The sequence below is a fragment of the Strongylocentrotus purpuratus genome, unplaced genomic scaffold (genome assembly GCF_000002235.5).
Source record: "Strongylocentrotus purpuratus isolate Spur 01 unplaced genomic scaffold, Spur_5.0 spur5_scaffold_20, whole genome shotgun sequence".
Classification (NCBI taxonomy): domain Eukaryota; kingdom Metazoa; phylum Echinodermata; class Echinoidea; order Camarodonta; family Strongylocentrotidae; genus Strongylocentrotus; species Strongylocentrotus purpuratus.
This window is the reverse complement of record NW_022145606.1, coordinates 5581247-5597669: the sequence shown is the minus strand read 5'-3', so window position 1 is coordinate 5597669 and position 16423 is coordinate 5581247. Positions and strand designations below refer to the sequence as shown.

Here is a 16423-nt window from a genome sequence, read left to right as displayed (position 1 = left end):
AGCTTAGTTTATGTTGCAAGCCTTCTTCATGATTAGTTTATGGTAGTATTACAATGTAAGTACATAACTATGATAATGTATTAATTATATGATTTGGATATCATGCTGTAATCGGTTTGTTATTTTGGAAAACACTGAAGATAAATAAACCAATAAATCCTTCCACAACTTTAAAAAAAAATATGTTGGACGCAAGGAGTGGGACATGTATGCGTTACCCTACTCTAATGATAACCAAATATGATTTTTCTGTGTGTTTTATCGTTGGCCTTACCATGCATACCTCTTTACAATTAAAACGCAGGTTAAAGGAGGTGCCAAATCAGAACTGACATGTCTAGAGTTCATCAATTTCTGGTTGTATTCCATCTACGCCCATGCTGTGGCGCCGTCTTCAGTCATAAATAAGAATTCGCGGTCTAAAACCGCCCAGAAATCTCCACCAATATTCATCGTTGGTACGCATCGAGAAAGTGTGAAAGGAGATGCAAAAGAGAAAAGGGAAAAGGTAATGGTTTATGATATAAACGTGTGTTTATAATGAAGTAACAATTTTGTTTACCCCACCTGTTCTTTTTCGCGATCAGCACACAGCATATTCTCAGATAGGCCTACCCTTGATACTCGATTTACACCGACTAGACTGACACCAACACGACAAATATCGAACAAAAAGTACCATACCCTGAGTTAAACTGAACGCTTTAGTTTCTGATATCAACGGTTGTTCCGGTGCGACTCCATCTGGCCAGACCGAGATGAATGAGATGCTACAATGTGTTTACTCTTTACATCTTCACATATACATTTTGGCTGCAAAATTACACTTTCTGTTATTTTAAAAAATAACAAAAACTGAAATATATATTTTAACTTACTATAGCTTGCTAAATTTAATAGCTCCTACATTTAACTTTTAATTGTTTTGCATTGATTATAACTTCAAAAATGTAATATTTGTATACAGATTTTGTTCAATTCTTCACTGATCTGTTTGTCGCATTTTTCCCCTTGTATTAAAACCAATGAGATATCATGGTGTACTTTAATTGCGTTATGCTATTTCGTATCGGCATTCTCTAATTGTGCATAGATTATCGTGTTCTCATCTAAAGTGAGGTATGCATGCATGTTCGACATTATGACTAATATTTGTATTTTCTGTTCATTTCATTCTTTTGGTCTTCTAGATCGGCTCTGCCTTTAAGAAGATCCGTGAATCTATCATGGAGAGGCCGTTTCAATGCCATGTGGTTCCCGAGTATTATGCCATTGAAAACAGCTTAAAGGACAAAGACGATATGGTACATCATAAATAATCATCAACTTTCATAATTTATATTAACCTGTAATAAAAGAGTGTTACTGATTATCTATCAAATCCAGTTGCATCCAATCCAAAATGTAAAATTACTTTTCCTTGCAGTTATGAAGTGCTGCTCAAATTGATCCACATCTTTGGACTACTTTAAAAATAATATATCACTTAAAAAAGTTAAGCTAATGCAGTCCATTGTTCTGTAACAAAATACAAAAAACAGCTTGGAGTCATGGGACGAAATATGATGGATTTTAGACTCAGGGTTATTTTTGGTCTTTAATATTGTCCCAATCGTTTAACTATGGCCTATTTTAAGATGTTTTTTTCATACACAAAGAGCTGACATAACCATCTACTAATATCTGACTTTTTACTAAATTGTTAAAAGCTGGTAACTCTGCAAATTAGGTGTGTATTCCTTTTGACATCTAATCTCAATATGATTCTAAGATAATGTCCAAAACATTTCAATGCAAGTTACCATGAAGTTATTTAGATAAATAATATTTCCTGTAATTTAATCGACTGCGCATAAATATTAAGGTAGTTCATATTTATATATAGTGCAATTGATTTCCATTCACTGTGCTCGACGAAAATCAATTATAGGCATTTACTCTTAACCTAAAATCAAATGGCATTGGTATTCATTTTTTGTAGAAAAATTGACACGAGCTGTTGGCTTCATGCTTTAATTGTCTCGGGTAATAATACAACTGTACAAATATGTTTGTTTATATACAATCAATGTGGAAGAGAAATATCACTTCTTTCATTACCCATTGGCAATTCTTTTCCAAATTGATGCGCTACATCTGTGCAATTATTCCCTCTGTTACTCTAGAGTGATATTTTTGTGCAATTAGCTTAATATTCCTGAACATGCTCAATTGAATTTATCATTGAATATTAAATGACACTTCCTTAACACATTGCTTACTGGAACCTGGTGGTCCATGTGTTAAGCCTATGGGATTAGATAATTCAGTAGCCAACGTGTTAATTATTTATCCACATCTTCGTAACATTTTTTCTGAATCTTTCCTAATATTACTGTGTGATGTAATCCCAATGTTATTTGATTATATTGCTGTTGTATTTTGAAGTTTTTATTATGATGTAAATATCATGTGCTGCATGTCACGTTACAAAAACACACCAATAATGACTTTCCTTTGTAGCTGGTTGCGTTGAGGAGACACATTGAGAGAGTAGCGATGACAGAGCCTTACATGGGAGAAGAGATTCCACTCAGATGGCTCTTATTTGAGGAAGCTCTAGCTGCACATGAAATCAATTACATGTCATTAGATCAGGTAGGACTGCAACGTTAATTCTTGTCATTCTCATGTAATTTGCGTTCGGTTTATTGTAGTAAAAGAAAATTGGAGATCAATTGTATATATGCAGTTCATATTTTAACTTCAAGTTTTAACAACCTAGTTGGGTTTTATTCCTTTAAAAATTTGTTTTTCTTTTAAATTTTTCATTTGTTGGTACTGAATTTTCTAACAAATTGATTTATGTATTTCATTTTCAAGGAAAATTAAGTTAAGTCCTTATTTCATTTTTTCATAGCTACTACAACTCTCCTGGTATTGTTGAAAATATGTAATGCTACTTTAGTTAAATGCATCCATCAGTCACCTTTCAAGTTTTTAAATGGCCCAGACCGTGCCTGTTTCAATAAATGGATGTAGTCCCTTTCAAAATTTTGGCAAAGATTCAGGCTACGTGTTGCATTCTGTAACAGATTTGCTTCATTAATATATTCACATTCTGTGTATGCCCTGTGTAAATTGAATCTACTGTTACTGTTACGATATTATTCATTTGATAGCTACTGGTTGTGATGTTTTTCACGAATCATATGATGATATTGAAGCCATTTGTTGCATTCTCCCAGACCAAGGAACTGACGCAGTCATTCGGGATGGAATTAGAGCATGAACTTCTCACGATGCTGACCTTTTACCACGATCTGGGTAATGTAGTCTACTACGGAGGCATCGAAGACCAGCATTCTCTCCTACAAGACATGGTGATCCTGAATCCCCAATGGCTAATTGATGTCTTCAAGCAGGTCATTACCATCCTGGATCCCGCAAAAAGAGTGAGAAACCCTCTCTGTTACAACCTCATTCACTCTTGCTGCAGTAAGCTGCAGCATTTTTTTTTTATATAACGAAATGAATGGGAATTGGGCATTCAAAAGTAATCGCGTACCACAATGGTCCTATGCAGTCTGTCATACAAGACATCGTAGGAGAACATGTGGCTAATTGATGTATTCGAGCAGGTCATTATCATCTTGGATTCTGCAGAAAGGGTGAGAAACCTTCCCCTCCATGTGTGATCATATTCTTGGTTTACATAGAGCGTAACACATCAAATGGATCATTTCCCCCGGCATCGGATTTAGACACACATTTTATCCATGTGTTAAAAGATAGACAACTTAACAACATTTAGTGGTAAACTGTGGCACTATGACCTGAGTGAACATTGCACTAACTAAGTCTCTTGAGAGACATAGTTTTAGAGTATTGATACAAATGATTAGACATATTATTTATAATATTGAAGTTACAAATCTCTTTCTTCACAAAGCAGAAATAGTTTACAATCTCTACTCCTATGTCCAGTTATTCCAACTGTGTTTTAATTCCAGGATGGGATCGTGAGTGCTGCTTTGGCCACTCTTGAGAAGGATGGTATCTTAGAGGATAGGTTGATTCAGCATATGTGGCAAGGCTTTTTGGAGAAGAAGGAGGCCTTAGTCGAGCTCATGGCCAAGTTTGATCTCATCTGTGAGGCTCCTGTAGAACGACTCCAGCAGGATGGAGTAGACACTGAGGTAAAACCTCCAGCTAAATGGTGCTCCGCCCCGTACTCCCCCAGCAATGACCCGGGTTTTATGTTATCATAACTATAGGCTTAGGTTTATGGTTACAATCTGGTATGTGGTTAAGGGTTAGGGTTAGGACATATGTTTTGGTCCATTGCTGCACTTATTAGGTTATAAATTAGATTAGGGTAGGATATTACATCAAAATCAAATATTAGTGTTTCACGTTAACCTCGTTGTTTCACGTTAATATCAGAAAATTGTGACTAGAAATATACGAACAATATAGGAGCAAACAAGGGACATGTACCAGCTTTGGTAATTGTGCAAATATTGACTCAGGGTTGAAACAGGGTACATAATGTACTTCTTTTGAATATTCTTTAGTTTGAATAACGTAATTTGTTTTTATATTTGCATACATGTTCCTTAATATTAAACAAAATTTGTTTTGTGCTGTGAAATGTAGGGATTAAGGACAGTTTTGAAAGCTTTTACAAATAGTACAACAAATGTTTATTTCTGAAAATTGAAATCAAAATTGCTCTATAATGTCGATGTTGTTCTGAAACTTGCCACAATTTAGTGGCAGGGGTGGAATGTGTGAATTTTGTTGACGAGTGAAATATTAACTGCTTTGTTTTTTTGCTTAGATTTCTCGAAATTTAATTTGTTTTGTATCTTGTTATATTTTGTTTTGTATTGATGGTTTAAGTGTTTGGATATGTTTTGTATATGATAGGTATCAAATGAAACAGAGAAGGTGGTAAAGAAGCGCTACTATGTTCCTTCCAGACTGACGTCCCCTTGCCCCTCAGAAGAGATTGCACAGATCACATCTTCCACAGACTTTTATGTGGACTTCAGAGGCTTCTTACCAGGTGAGGATAAATTTATCATCTGTTTACAGCCAGAATGGTGTTAACAAGTGTAATGTATCGTAGAGTGAATGCCCTTCTTGCTTCAAAGAGAGTATATTGCAATTCGATTGCAACAAGGTTTGTATGACGTCAAACCTGTATAAGTGGCCACCTGTCCAGAAAGGCCATACATTTTGTCTGCCTTGAGAAAGAAATGTGTGTCCTGAAAGACCACCTGTCTACAGTGGCCACTTGCTCTATTTTCTATTGAGTTGCCTCAATAGACAAGTTTGACTGACCTTAATAGGTTCTTGCCAAAGATGACCCATGTATCCAAAGTAAACTAGAAGTTCACTATGTCCAACTCACGGATAAATTTAAAAATTATAGGATTGGCTTCAACCTTGAGTAGAAAGATGGTAAGCTACAGACTATTTCTAATATTTGTTTGTATCAACATTTTCTACAATATTCGTTTTTTTTTCTTTAATTCGAATGATAATATCAATATTGAATTATTTCAGAGTGCACATATCCACCACGCAAGTTGCTCAATGTGCTCTAATATTACCCCAGCTCTTCTGGGCTACTTGATGTAGGTTGCCCCCAGCAAATCAAGGAATTCCTCCCTGTCGGTCCCTTTTAAACACCTAGGTGGAGAGTGGCACATGTAGATTAATGTCCTGCCAAAGGACGTGTCGGGGCGGTCAGCTGTAAAAGCCACTAGACATAATTATGACTATGTTGATAGTCGCAGTCGCAGTCAATCTTGTAAGAAACTCGTGTGTTGTTTCTCAGAAATATATAATTGTCGTTAAGTATTATTGCAGCTAATATATCTTTTTGAGCTGGATTTCAATGCGTTACTAGCCATAATCTGTTCGTCATCTCTCTCATTTGTCATTTCTACAGATGGGCTGTTTCATCGGTTGATGGCGAGAGCAGTCAGATGGATGGGTGAAAGAGATGGAGGACCAGTCACTCTTTTCCATCGTCACATCAGTCTAATGGTTGACGGAGTGCATCATGCCTTAATAGAGATGTTACCTCCTTGTGAAGCAACTATCAAGGTCTGAGTCAACCGTCAGCGATACATTTTTTTATCATGGTGGAGATACTTAATTGTATGTACAGTTTTTAAGGCCGTGCATCGGATACCTTCAAAGCCAATGAACAGCCTCCGCAATTCTCCTGAAGACAATCATACTGTCGATACGTAAAGAACCAGTGCTCCTATTTCTGTGAAATAATTGCATTGTGTAACCCTGTAAACTTGACCTATAATTCAGTATCAAAGTCTGCTTCTTAGTGCTCTAATCTGAAAAATGGAACCTCATAATATCTCACCGTTTTTATTGGTTTTAAATACACATACATTCTTAGCTGATATTATATTCAAGAGTTCATCAGAAGCCCTATAATCGTTTTTATTTTCAACCTATCTTTTCGTTCTTGTTTTGTTTTGTAATGTATTGTAATATTTTGTTATTCTATAATTGTATTGTTTTACATTGTATTTTAATTGTATCATGTAATAAGTACTCTCTTGCAAATCAGTTAATGTGTGCTGAGGAACATACTCTGTGGAACGAACACACAATTTAACAATGTATAAATAAGTTAATAAATTACCCTCACAAAACTGAGGGGAAATTAAAAAAATTACACACCATCATATCAATAATTTCTTCAAATTCTGTTTCCCTTTACCTTTGATGCTGAACATGGCAGGTCATTGTATATCAAGGAGCGGTTGCTGGTTCTGATCATGATGGGGATAGTCACAAACCCCCAGCCCCAAGTGCTGTCAAAGAGGTAGGTAGCTCAACAGGGTGGTTTCAATTACTACACAATATAAATGAACAGGGAAATGATGTTGTTGTTCGATTGGAAAACTGGTAGCTTGCTTGTGTCTGCCAGTACACATCTGAGAAAGGTCTCTGAAACACTGTCACTGGTATATAATTGTTTGGATGTGTCATAGAACATGTGTTTCTAGTTGCATAAGTCAAATCGGTTGAGACCGCAAACAAATAGTTTGACTTAGTCAAAATTCGACTTAAGAAGTGTAAATAACACATGATTTGCATAGGTTTTTCAAGAAAATGTATTTAACACAAATATGACTTGTACATGAGTTATGCAGATATAACTGTAATTAACTTTACACTAACGGTCCCATGTCCTAAAGTGTGGTGAAACTTTGAGTCCTCTTAGATTAGAGGACAGTAAAGTTAGACCAAATGACACTTAAACTTGATTTAGAAATTAACTACAGTTAAAGGCAGGATTAACTCCAATTATTTTTCTGAATGTCTGGTTAATTTAAGCCATTTTCTACATCTTGTTTATGTGGTATTATACTCGGTTCAGTTATCAAACTGTGAAATATTGCGCTTCATCAAAATGATAGACCTTTTTGAAACCGTTCTGTGTCAGTAGGTTTATGGACAATTGTAAATGAGCTTCCAAGAGAATATTGATAGTGCATGATTAATTTTTGTCGAGATATATTGGAAACAAACCTCGAAATAAATGTACTGTTTATGGATAAGGAAGATGAGAGGACCATTTTTCCCTTCACCCAAATCGGCAGTACCTGTTCATGTGTCTCGGCAGAATATGTTAGGTTAAGAGAAAATATAAGCCAATGTGACGTACGATTTGTGCACTATCCTAATGACAGTCTCATTGTAGATCTGTCTGTTGTTAATATAAAATCAAAGTTAAGTAAGCTTGAAGCAGCCAAAAATAAATTTAAAATAATATCTGTCTTGGGCTGTTGGTGTATCTATGGCAGGTGATGGACTTTGTAACGAAAACCCTTGATAGCCTTATTCAGCACTGGGCTAGGAGGATCGAGTATGATGTCCGCTTTCTGTGCCCGAGCCCGAAGTGCAAGTCGAAGATACTGCTTAAAGACTGTTACAAAGGAATGTCACTCAAGTGTAGACTACATACCATCCCTACTGCTGCAATCAAGTTCAAGTTTGGTAGGTCTATAAGACTTGGTACTCCACCAAAAAATATTTGTATCTGTATTGAAACAAATTTCCCACGCAGCAAACCGATGGTGCCATTAATATATACCCCTAGTCTCGCGAAGAATCTTTGAGTGAGGGAAATGTAAGATAATAACTTTTCCATATGTGGGGATTATGTGACAAATGCAGATCATTACATAAGGCCTGTTGGTCATAAAACTGAAGGCTAAACCTCGTGATTAATAACACCTGTTATTGGGTAAACACCCGAATGGTGTCAAATTCTCCATATGAGGGCCCACTATAATGTGCGTCTTTAACATAGATAAAAGTCACTCATGTAGACTAGTTGACACACCTGTACACACTGAAATAGAATAGGGCCTGCAAGGAACCCAAGTCCGACTTTAGTTTCGTTTGTGGGGGGTTATTTTATATTTGATTTTCTTCATACGCCTTAACTATTAATGCATAGAATGCCAGGTAAAACTGTGTTAAGTTTATTTTATACCTTCTAGCTGTACACAAATAGTAGCTTAGCTGATTGGCGCACGTTGGGGTTATTGGTGCAATTATCGTACTTATGTGTTTACAAAAGTTCGGGGGACTCACGGTGTTTGAAAAAGGCCCTTATTCTGTAATAACTTGTTTTAATAATTCTACAACATGCCATGACTATCTGATGCACATTTCACTTTGATCATACAAATTCTGATTATCCACAAACGATGAGATCGGAGATGAATTGGTTTAAATACCGTCATGCCTTACTTCATTCATAGTCAATATTATTTGATTAGTTGTGCTCATGCAATTCTGTTTTTGGTGGCTGTTCTTTTTTCTCTTCCTTTTCTTTTGTTACTCAGGTACGATTAAAGAGAGACAAATAGTATCTAGAATTATGGTGTCAGGAGTAGGGTTGTAACATTTCTTAGTTTGAATATGGAGTGTCTATTAAATAAAAAGGCCCTGTTAACAAGCATTTGCTTCTTTAGGGCTCCTAACCTTTACTAATCTGTATATGATTACATTTAATGTAAGATTTTTAACTGGATTAATAAATTGAAATTGAAATTGATATTAATCTCACAAACATCTTAACATTTTGTATAAATAGTATAGAATATTATGTCTGATTCAATTTAATTTCAGGAGTGAAATTTGGTTCACATTTACTGCACCTGAAGTATTTAAGGCAAACTTATAATTTTCTTGTTATTTCCAAACCATCTCTAGATTGGTGTTAGGAAACTCCAAACTCACGAACCCCGAAAATGTAGTTTTATGTCTTGCCAGTTGATAATATTGATGTGGCAGGGATTTGAGCCCAAAATACATTGTGATCCACAGCACTCGGATTTACTAGACCTCAAATATTTTTCATTTGAATGTTTTTATTCATTGTTCTGTTAATGCAGGTATGAGTGAGGAAGGAGTGAAGACGGGGAACGAAAGTAAGTATGCAATCACTTCATCCTCTCATTCTCATCTTTTTTTTCTTCTTGAATCATGTTGTAAGGATTTTCGTAGTTTGAATCTGGGGTGCCTATTCAATAAGCTGACAAGTAATTCTATATATGTTAGTACAGAATATTATGTCGTGTGTCAACCAAGAGAAGGGTAACTATTATTCTCCCCTCGCCGATGATGTCGGAGGGGATATAGTGACGCTACCGTCCGTCTGTTCTTAAGAAATCTGGTTCCCGTTCGATAACTTTATTAATATACAGTAGGCTTGCGGGTGCACCATTTGAGAGAGAGAGAGGGAGGATTGAGGTGTCCTGAAAAGGATACTCACAAGCAGCATCTAACTTTAGTAATGTTTCACGGATTTTAATGAAATTTGATATGAAGGTACATGGTATCAAAACATAGGAATAATTTGTAATGAGGCACTTAAGAAAGATTTGTGTATCAAGTGTGATTACAGTACGGAAATGGACTATTCTGAAAAATTGTCATCCGTCTTTTTGTTTTGGTCCAGGTTCAAGTAGCTCTTTGCAAAGGAATGAAGACGCAAGAAGAACTGGAGAATCAACACAAAGAAGCGCTCCATCTTACCAAACAAGCAGAAGTGCAACCAGCGGATCCTCTCAAGGACAGCCGAAGTTCCATGACATCTATCTTAAGTTTAGTCAAGACACGGATGATGTACATAAGGTGAAGGATATCATCCGCAGGAATGGCTGGACGATGGTGACTGCTGCCGACAGCAGGCTTGGTGTCCCGAAAATGGCCAGTATCGAGGACGCCCTCAAGACCTGTTCCCACGTGGTCCTTATAATCACGAAGGAGGATTGCGAGAAGAACGACCCATATCAGACCATGATGATGGGGATGGCATTTCAGTCGACGGTGGGCGGGAGTTTGAATGGCCGGGTGATTTCAATCCGATGCTGCGAGGAGAGTCATCTTCCGTTATCGCTTCAGAGTTTGGAAAATGCATGCATCAATGATCACTCTCTAGAGGACAAACTAAAGAGGACCATTGATGTTAGCATCAGGAAGAACAAAGAAAGATCATCAGTGGGTTAGTTTCATAAGATTTAAAGATAAGGCTTAGTTTTGGGAATGCTAATCCACTGTGAAAGAAACTGAAAGCAATCAGCAAAGTTTGCTTGTGTAGCAGATAAGTATTGGTATATACCTTTTCAGCCGCAACACCTTTCTTTTGAAATGGGCTATCTGACCAAATTTGGGAGCCTAATAGGTCACAATCATGGAGGGTTTCGCGAGGGCCTTGAAACGTATTTGTTTTCAATACTTCGTGAGGCTGTTCTGCTTGTTGTTTTCTCTGGGTTTGTTGGGAGCTTGTTCCACCAGTCAAGTCATACATACGTAATATATTGCTCTCACTATGTTATTATTATCTGGTTGAATAGTTCTCACAAATCCATGTATTCTATGTTCAGCTACAATGTATGTTAATATATTATTGTTTAACAAGAAGTTAAGCGAAATTCTACAAATTCTTATGAGCTATATAAGCACTTTCCATTCATATTTACTGTGAGGTTCCGGTATCCTGAAAATGATAGAGAACACACACAATGTACACAGAAATGTGTATATGGGGCTACATATTGATTTTATGAATGAATCATAGTTATGAGTTGTTTTGTAATGGTTTCACTAATTTAATTGAACGTTGTCTTCACATTGCAGGTATTACAACAAAATAAACACTACAAGAAGTGTAAGCTATGAAATTCCACAAAAAGAGTATAAAATGTAAATGTTTTTCTTTATAAATTGTTATGCCAGAGGGTTTCCGTCTTCATCATCATCAATATCATTATCAAAGTCAAACAGTTTCCTCTTATGAGGTGTTACTGAGACTCTCTCCACCATTTCCTCTTGTCTCAAGCATCCTCCTGATGTATACATACCTTACCGCTTTCTTTCTTCACCATTTCTTTCCATGGAACCTTCGGTCCTCATTTCCTTCTTAAGCCATCACAAAGTTCTATTTTGTCGTGATGTGCTTATGCAAACCATCTTTAATTTTTTGTTCTTCCTCCAAGGTACTAGCTCCACGTTGCCAACAGGAGTATCCATTGCACCTCCAGTGTCCTCTGACCTCAGTACACAGCCTCTGGCAGCGGCACGGGTTGCTTCAGAGGTTGAGCGGATCCTCCCGCGAATCAACGATCTGCCAGCTGTTCCAAGCTCTTCAGTGAACATACATGGGAATGTTTTTAACATCGGCTCCATGTATGTTACAGGGAGACATGATCTTGTGCCGCTGCACCCAATGATCATCCCCCTTGTGGTACGGCACGAGCTGAGTAAACTATTGAACGGTCCCCGTGTTACTCATGACGACTGGAAGGGACTTGCTAGTGCCTTGCGATTGGATGACTACATCGCTAGTCTGACCAACAAGCCAGACCCAACAGCAGATCTGATTGATATGGCGGAGAGACAGAAGAAGATTTGCAGTCTCGAGGATCTGAGGCTCATTCTGAAGCAGATGAAGCGCGATGATTGTGTGGATGTTCTTGATGCCGGAGCATCGGTAGAGTCAAACAGCCGTCTGATGATTAAAGATCGGGACAGAAGTAGCAGTTCTAGTGATGACAGTTACAATGAATAAGTCTCTGGATTGTAAACCACGGGGTATGGGGTTTGAATCCTGCCAAAGTAGATGTATATGAAGATAGTGCATGTGTTTAAAGGCTTCATATCATAAAGATGTGAACATTATGAATACTGATGAGGCTACCCTGGGTAAAAAAGACATATTATTATTATTATTATTACATCTGAGTGATAATATTATATTTTCTAACAACTAGACATTTAGTGTTCCCCGTGCGGACTCGTGTTTCCTGCCCACTACATTCCTCTAATGTACGTTATTGTGCACATTATCATAGTTCATTTTTCACAGGTATCATTTTATAGAAAAGTGTATGCTTTTAAAATACTCAATCATTTGGCACCTGAATATCTTAATGACACCCTCCAAATATATACACCAACTCGCAGTCCTCGTTCAGCAACCGACACATGTAAACTTAACATTCCCTAAACTAGACTCTCAGCAGCTGAAATCAAAGACTTGGAACAGTATCCCTCTTTCCATAATGGAAATTACCTGTCTTGCCACCTTAAAAAAATCCCTAAAAACTTACCTTTTCCCCATTAATCTATGTGATATACTTTCTCTACAGTAACTGTAGATTTTTTGCTCTTTTTATATATTTGTATTTGTAACCGCTATGGTACTAATTGTTTTTAACGCTCCTAAATATTCGATATTATCATTATAATTATGTTTATTTACAAATAACCAGAGGTAGCTGCCTATCTTTGATATTTTGAAAGAGTGATTCCTATTTTCGGACCTTCAAGCTAGGTTTTGCACAGGTCATTTCCCTCTTTTTGTCTGAAGACTTTTTGTTAAAAAGTTAAAAAATTACATTTGATTCATAACTTTCCAATGTTTAGCTGTAAAACATTAGTTGGTAATACAAAAAATGAAAGTAAATGGTTAGAGTTTATTCTTTAGGATCTTATCAACGTATAGTGATCATGGTTTACATTATATTTTAACTCAGAGATGGATTATTTGTTGTTGTCTTGTGCTCAATATAATCATGAAAATGTATTTTATATATGTATGATATTTTGATGAAGGAAGCCTTGAATAACATGTTGCGAATGTTTTATTCAATTTGATATGGAACTGCATTATCTTCAATCGCTGCTCATAAGTATCGGCTTGCACGTTGATGTCGATATACAGGAGGCTTGCGGTTGCACCATGTGAGAGAGGGTGAGGATTAGAGCCACTCATAGGGCCACTCCTACCACCCATCCTCTCCAACCGATGCTATAATTCTCCTTCGAACTATAAGCTAAGAAAGATAACCAACATTTTTTTTGCAAGACTATACCAACAGTCCTTTTCAGGACTACACACACGTACACTCGAGAAAGGAAGATTTAATACCGAGAGTCCTTTTCAATACTCCCCAATCCTCCCCCTCCAAGTCCAAGTGAGCTTCTTGTTGTAATGCCCCCCTCTACTGCTGGGCTTTAGTCAATTTTTAGACCTGGATCAGATGACCATCAACTTGAAGCTGTTACTCAGTTTGGGGGACTCGGTTTATTATCTGAAACGAGTGTTGTTATGAATAATAAAACGTGCTAATTGCATAATAACCTTTACAGGGAAGTTGTATGAATTATATTTTTAAAGAATTGTAATTTTGTTTGAGTAATATTTTTGAACAATTGTGATGTTTGTCAATATTTGAGCTTCCTGTGTACTCCATTTGGTAAATTGTGTGATATATTAAGTTCATGAATATATATTTTGTTAACTCTTTGTAAGACAGGGCCCTGGTATGTAGAACTAATATTAAATATTATATTTACATGTTGAGAGTCAGCTTTGATAAATAAATGTTGTATTTTGTGCTTGCACAAGTGATAAAGAATTCATGTGTTAGAGAATCATGCGATACATTTTCTTACGGGATTAAATTGATTTTCAATGTATGATCTCAACAATGATATTTTATCTCACTTTTATACTGATTATTGATATGTGTAGAGAATTCAGAAGTTTCAGCGTTCCACGGAGATATAAAAGAATTAATATGTTGTTATTGCAATGAAGTGGTTGCTAGTTGTGCAGTTATACTTGTCGTAGAGGGCGGCCAAATGTAAACAAACCTTTAGAGATAGCTGCGCCCATATGCATCGATTATCGATAAACTGTGCTGTTGGTAGGGATTAATTTTGATTGTCCTATATGTTATAATAAGATACAAATTAGTTGATTAAGATTGAAGAAATGATGTGTTTCTACATTTTGTATTATTAATGTATAGAAGAAGTATTTCAGCAGTGCTGAATATTTCAATGAGTTTGAACTTAATTATATTGATATGCCAAATGACATGCAGATTATGCTGTCAGAATAGCCAGTAAAGAAATGCTTGGTTGTTGTTATTGTTTTTATTGATTACAGCTGGTATATGTTTGCTGTTGAGTCATCTTATCCAATGGCTACGTGTGGTGACTTGGCTGCTACATGGTTCGTTATTCTTTCTGCAAATTTATAATTATGACGTTTAATGCAGTAGTGAAAATGTATACCATATTTGAAATTTATTTTAGTACAAGAAATTTCTTGGTCTTTTAGATGTGCATCTTGCTTGTGATATAGCTTTTTTTTGTAGAATGCTTAGATAACAAAAAATACTTCAGCATTTCAAAGTGCACTTATGAAATTAGTTCAGCTCATAGCCAGGATTTTAGTATGACAAATTGTGTTTGATTGTGTTCAAATGCTATTTAGATAATTGATTCTTGTTAGGATTTCTATTCAGATTAATTTCCATTCGGATCTTAAAACAGAGTTTATATTATCAGAGGGTAATGAGTGAAGTTTCGTTAGAATAGGGATACAAATATGTAGTGTCTGTACTTTGTAGGTCATGTATATATTTACATTTTTCCCATGAGGCCTGACAGTTGGAGGCATTTTACGGAATATGCAATGATGTATACGTATTAAGTATTGTAAACTTGTCATCAATTCCAGCAGATGTGTGGAAATTATACTGAATCTATTTACTTTTATTCTTCTTCTTCTTCTTCAAGATAATCTGCCTCCTTCAATTAATCATTGTCCTAAAGTAATAGTGATATACATCTTGTTATTCTGATATTACATATGTTTACATTGTATAATGATATACAACTGTCTTTTGAAGATATTTTGTATGTGATGTTTAATTTTGAACATGTTCTTATTGTTTTTGTTATTCTTCTGCCTTTGCAGAATTTCGTTTTGTATTTTGTTAACGAATGGTAAATAAACGGGATAAACTACATTACATTTCACTACACCTTGTACGATTCTTTGATTGGGTCACTCCAATCCAGCTGCGACTTAATCAATTGTTCCTGACTTATGAAGACCAACATATTTGAATAGACGAGAGCAGATATTTTAGTCACTCTGTGTGTTAAACCAAGTGGGCAAGTTGTACGGCACTATCATGCCACAGTGTCATAATAGATTGAGTCATTTTGAAGTGCCCGTACATATTTAGGCCTAGAGGAATTGCAATTAACTTTCATAAATTCATTACCTTTTTATTGTTGTCCAGTTCATATAAACTATTAGTTATCAGTCCACTTCTCTGATATGTTCTGCTTTCTTTTTGATCACTTGTATGTTATGATTAGATGTTCCTCTAAGTTTAGTGATGGTTTGGGAATTATAGTATATAAACAAAGAAAATTACAATAAACATGTTTGAAAAGAAAAGGGAAGAGATGGTCGGAGGCAAGGATATGCAAATGAAGCTATATAGAACGAGACGGTGAGAGGATAAACAATAAGGTAAGATTTGATATGATGAATAAAAAGAGATGATACATTATGATATGTACAATGCTTCCAAAATAGTTGTGCAAATGTCATACAGTTAACTCTGCATGAGTCGAAGTCGCAGTCGAATATTTCCCCTATAAGTAATGTATGCGACATAGAGTCGAATGCATTTTCGAAATCCGTAACAGGCAACATTCCTTTTCAGTTTATTAGCTATACAACCGGATGCTTGTTTATAGATAGCATTTGACAGTGAGATCGGTCTCCAATATTGAAGTAAATGCCTACATTTGCTTACCTTGGGAATCAGAATTATAACCCCAATCTATTGAGTGTTTTATTGCCCCGAGAAATACGCAAAGTTCAATGATCTTACTATCAAAGGTTTGATTCCCCCCCCCCCCCTTCTCCAAACAAAAAACAACGAATAGACTTCATCAAAGTGGACCTTCCAACAGTTGTGAAAGTTGTTAAGACAATTTGGGAATATTATTGAATAACACAATAATGTTTCTAAAAAAAATTCATGTATTTCTTTAAGGCCCGGTCCCA

At 36.0% G+C, this 16423-nt stretch overlaps 1 protein-coding gene across 1 annotated transcript in view; it reads left to right on the top strand.

Moving 5' to 3' along the window:
- The window catches only part of LOC100893246, a 31652-nt gene extending 16277 nt beyond the window's left edge, over positions 1-15375 (top strand). The window contains exons 10-21 of the mRNA XM_030992659.1: positions 305-508; positions 1191-1304; positions 2503-2637; positions 3228-3434; positions 3993-4178; positions 4912-5050; positions 5942-6099; positions 6761-6844; positions 7830-8022; positions 9432-9467; positions 9998-10543; positions 11538-15375. Coding sequence (XP_030848519.1) covers positions 305-508; positions 1191-1304; positions 2503-2637; positions 3228-3434; positions 3993-4178; positions 4912-5050; positions 5942-6099; positions 6761-6844; positions 7830-8022; positions 9432-9467; positions 9998-10543; positions 11538-12109 — 2574 coding nt within the window. The 3' untranslated portion in view covers positions 12110-15375. The remainder of the gene's footprint in view (positions 1-304; positions 509-1190; positions 1305-2502; positions 2638-3227; positions 3435-3992; positions 4179-4911; positions 5051-5941; positions 6100-6760; positions 6845-7829; positions 8023-9431; positions 9468-9997; positions 10544-11537) is intronic.
- The last annotated feature ends 1048 nt before the right edge of the window (positions 15376-16423 follow it).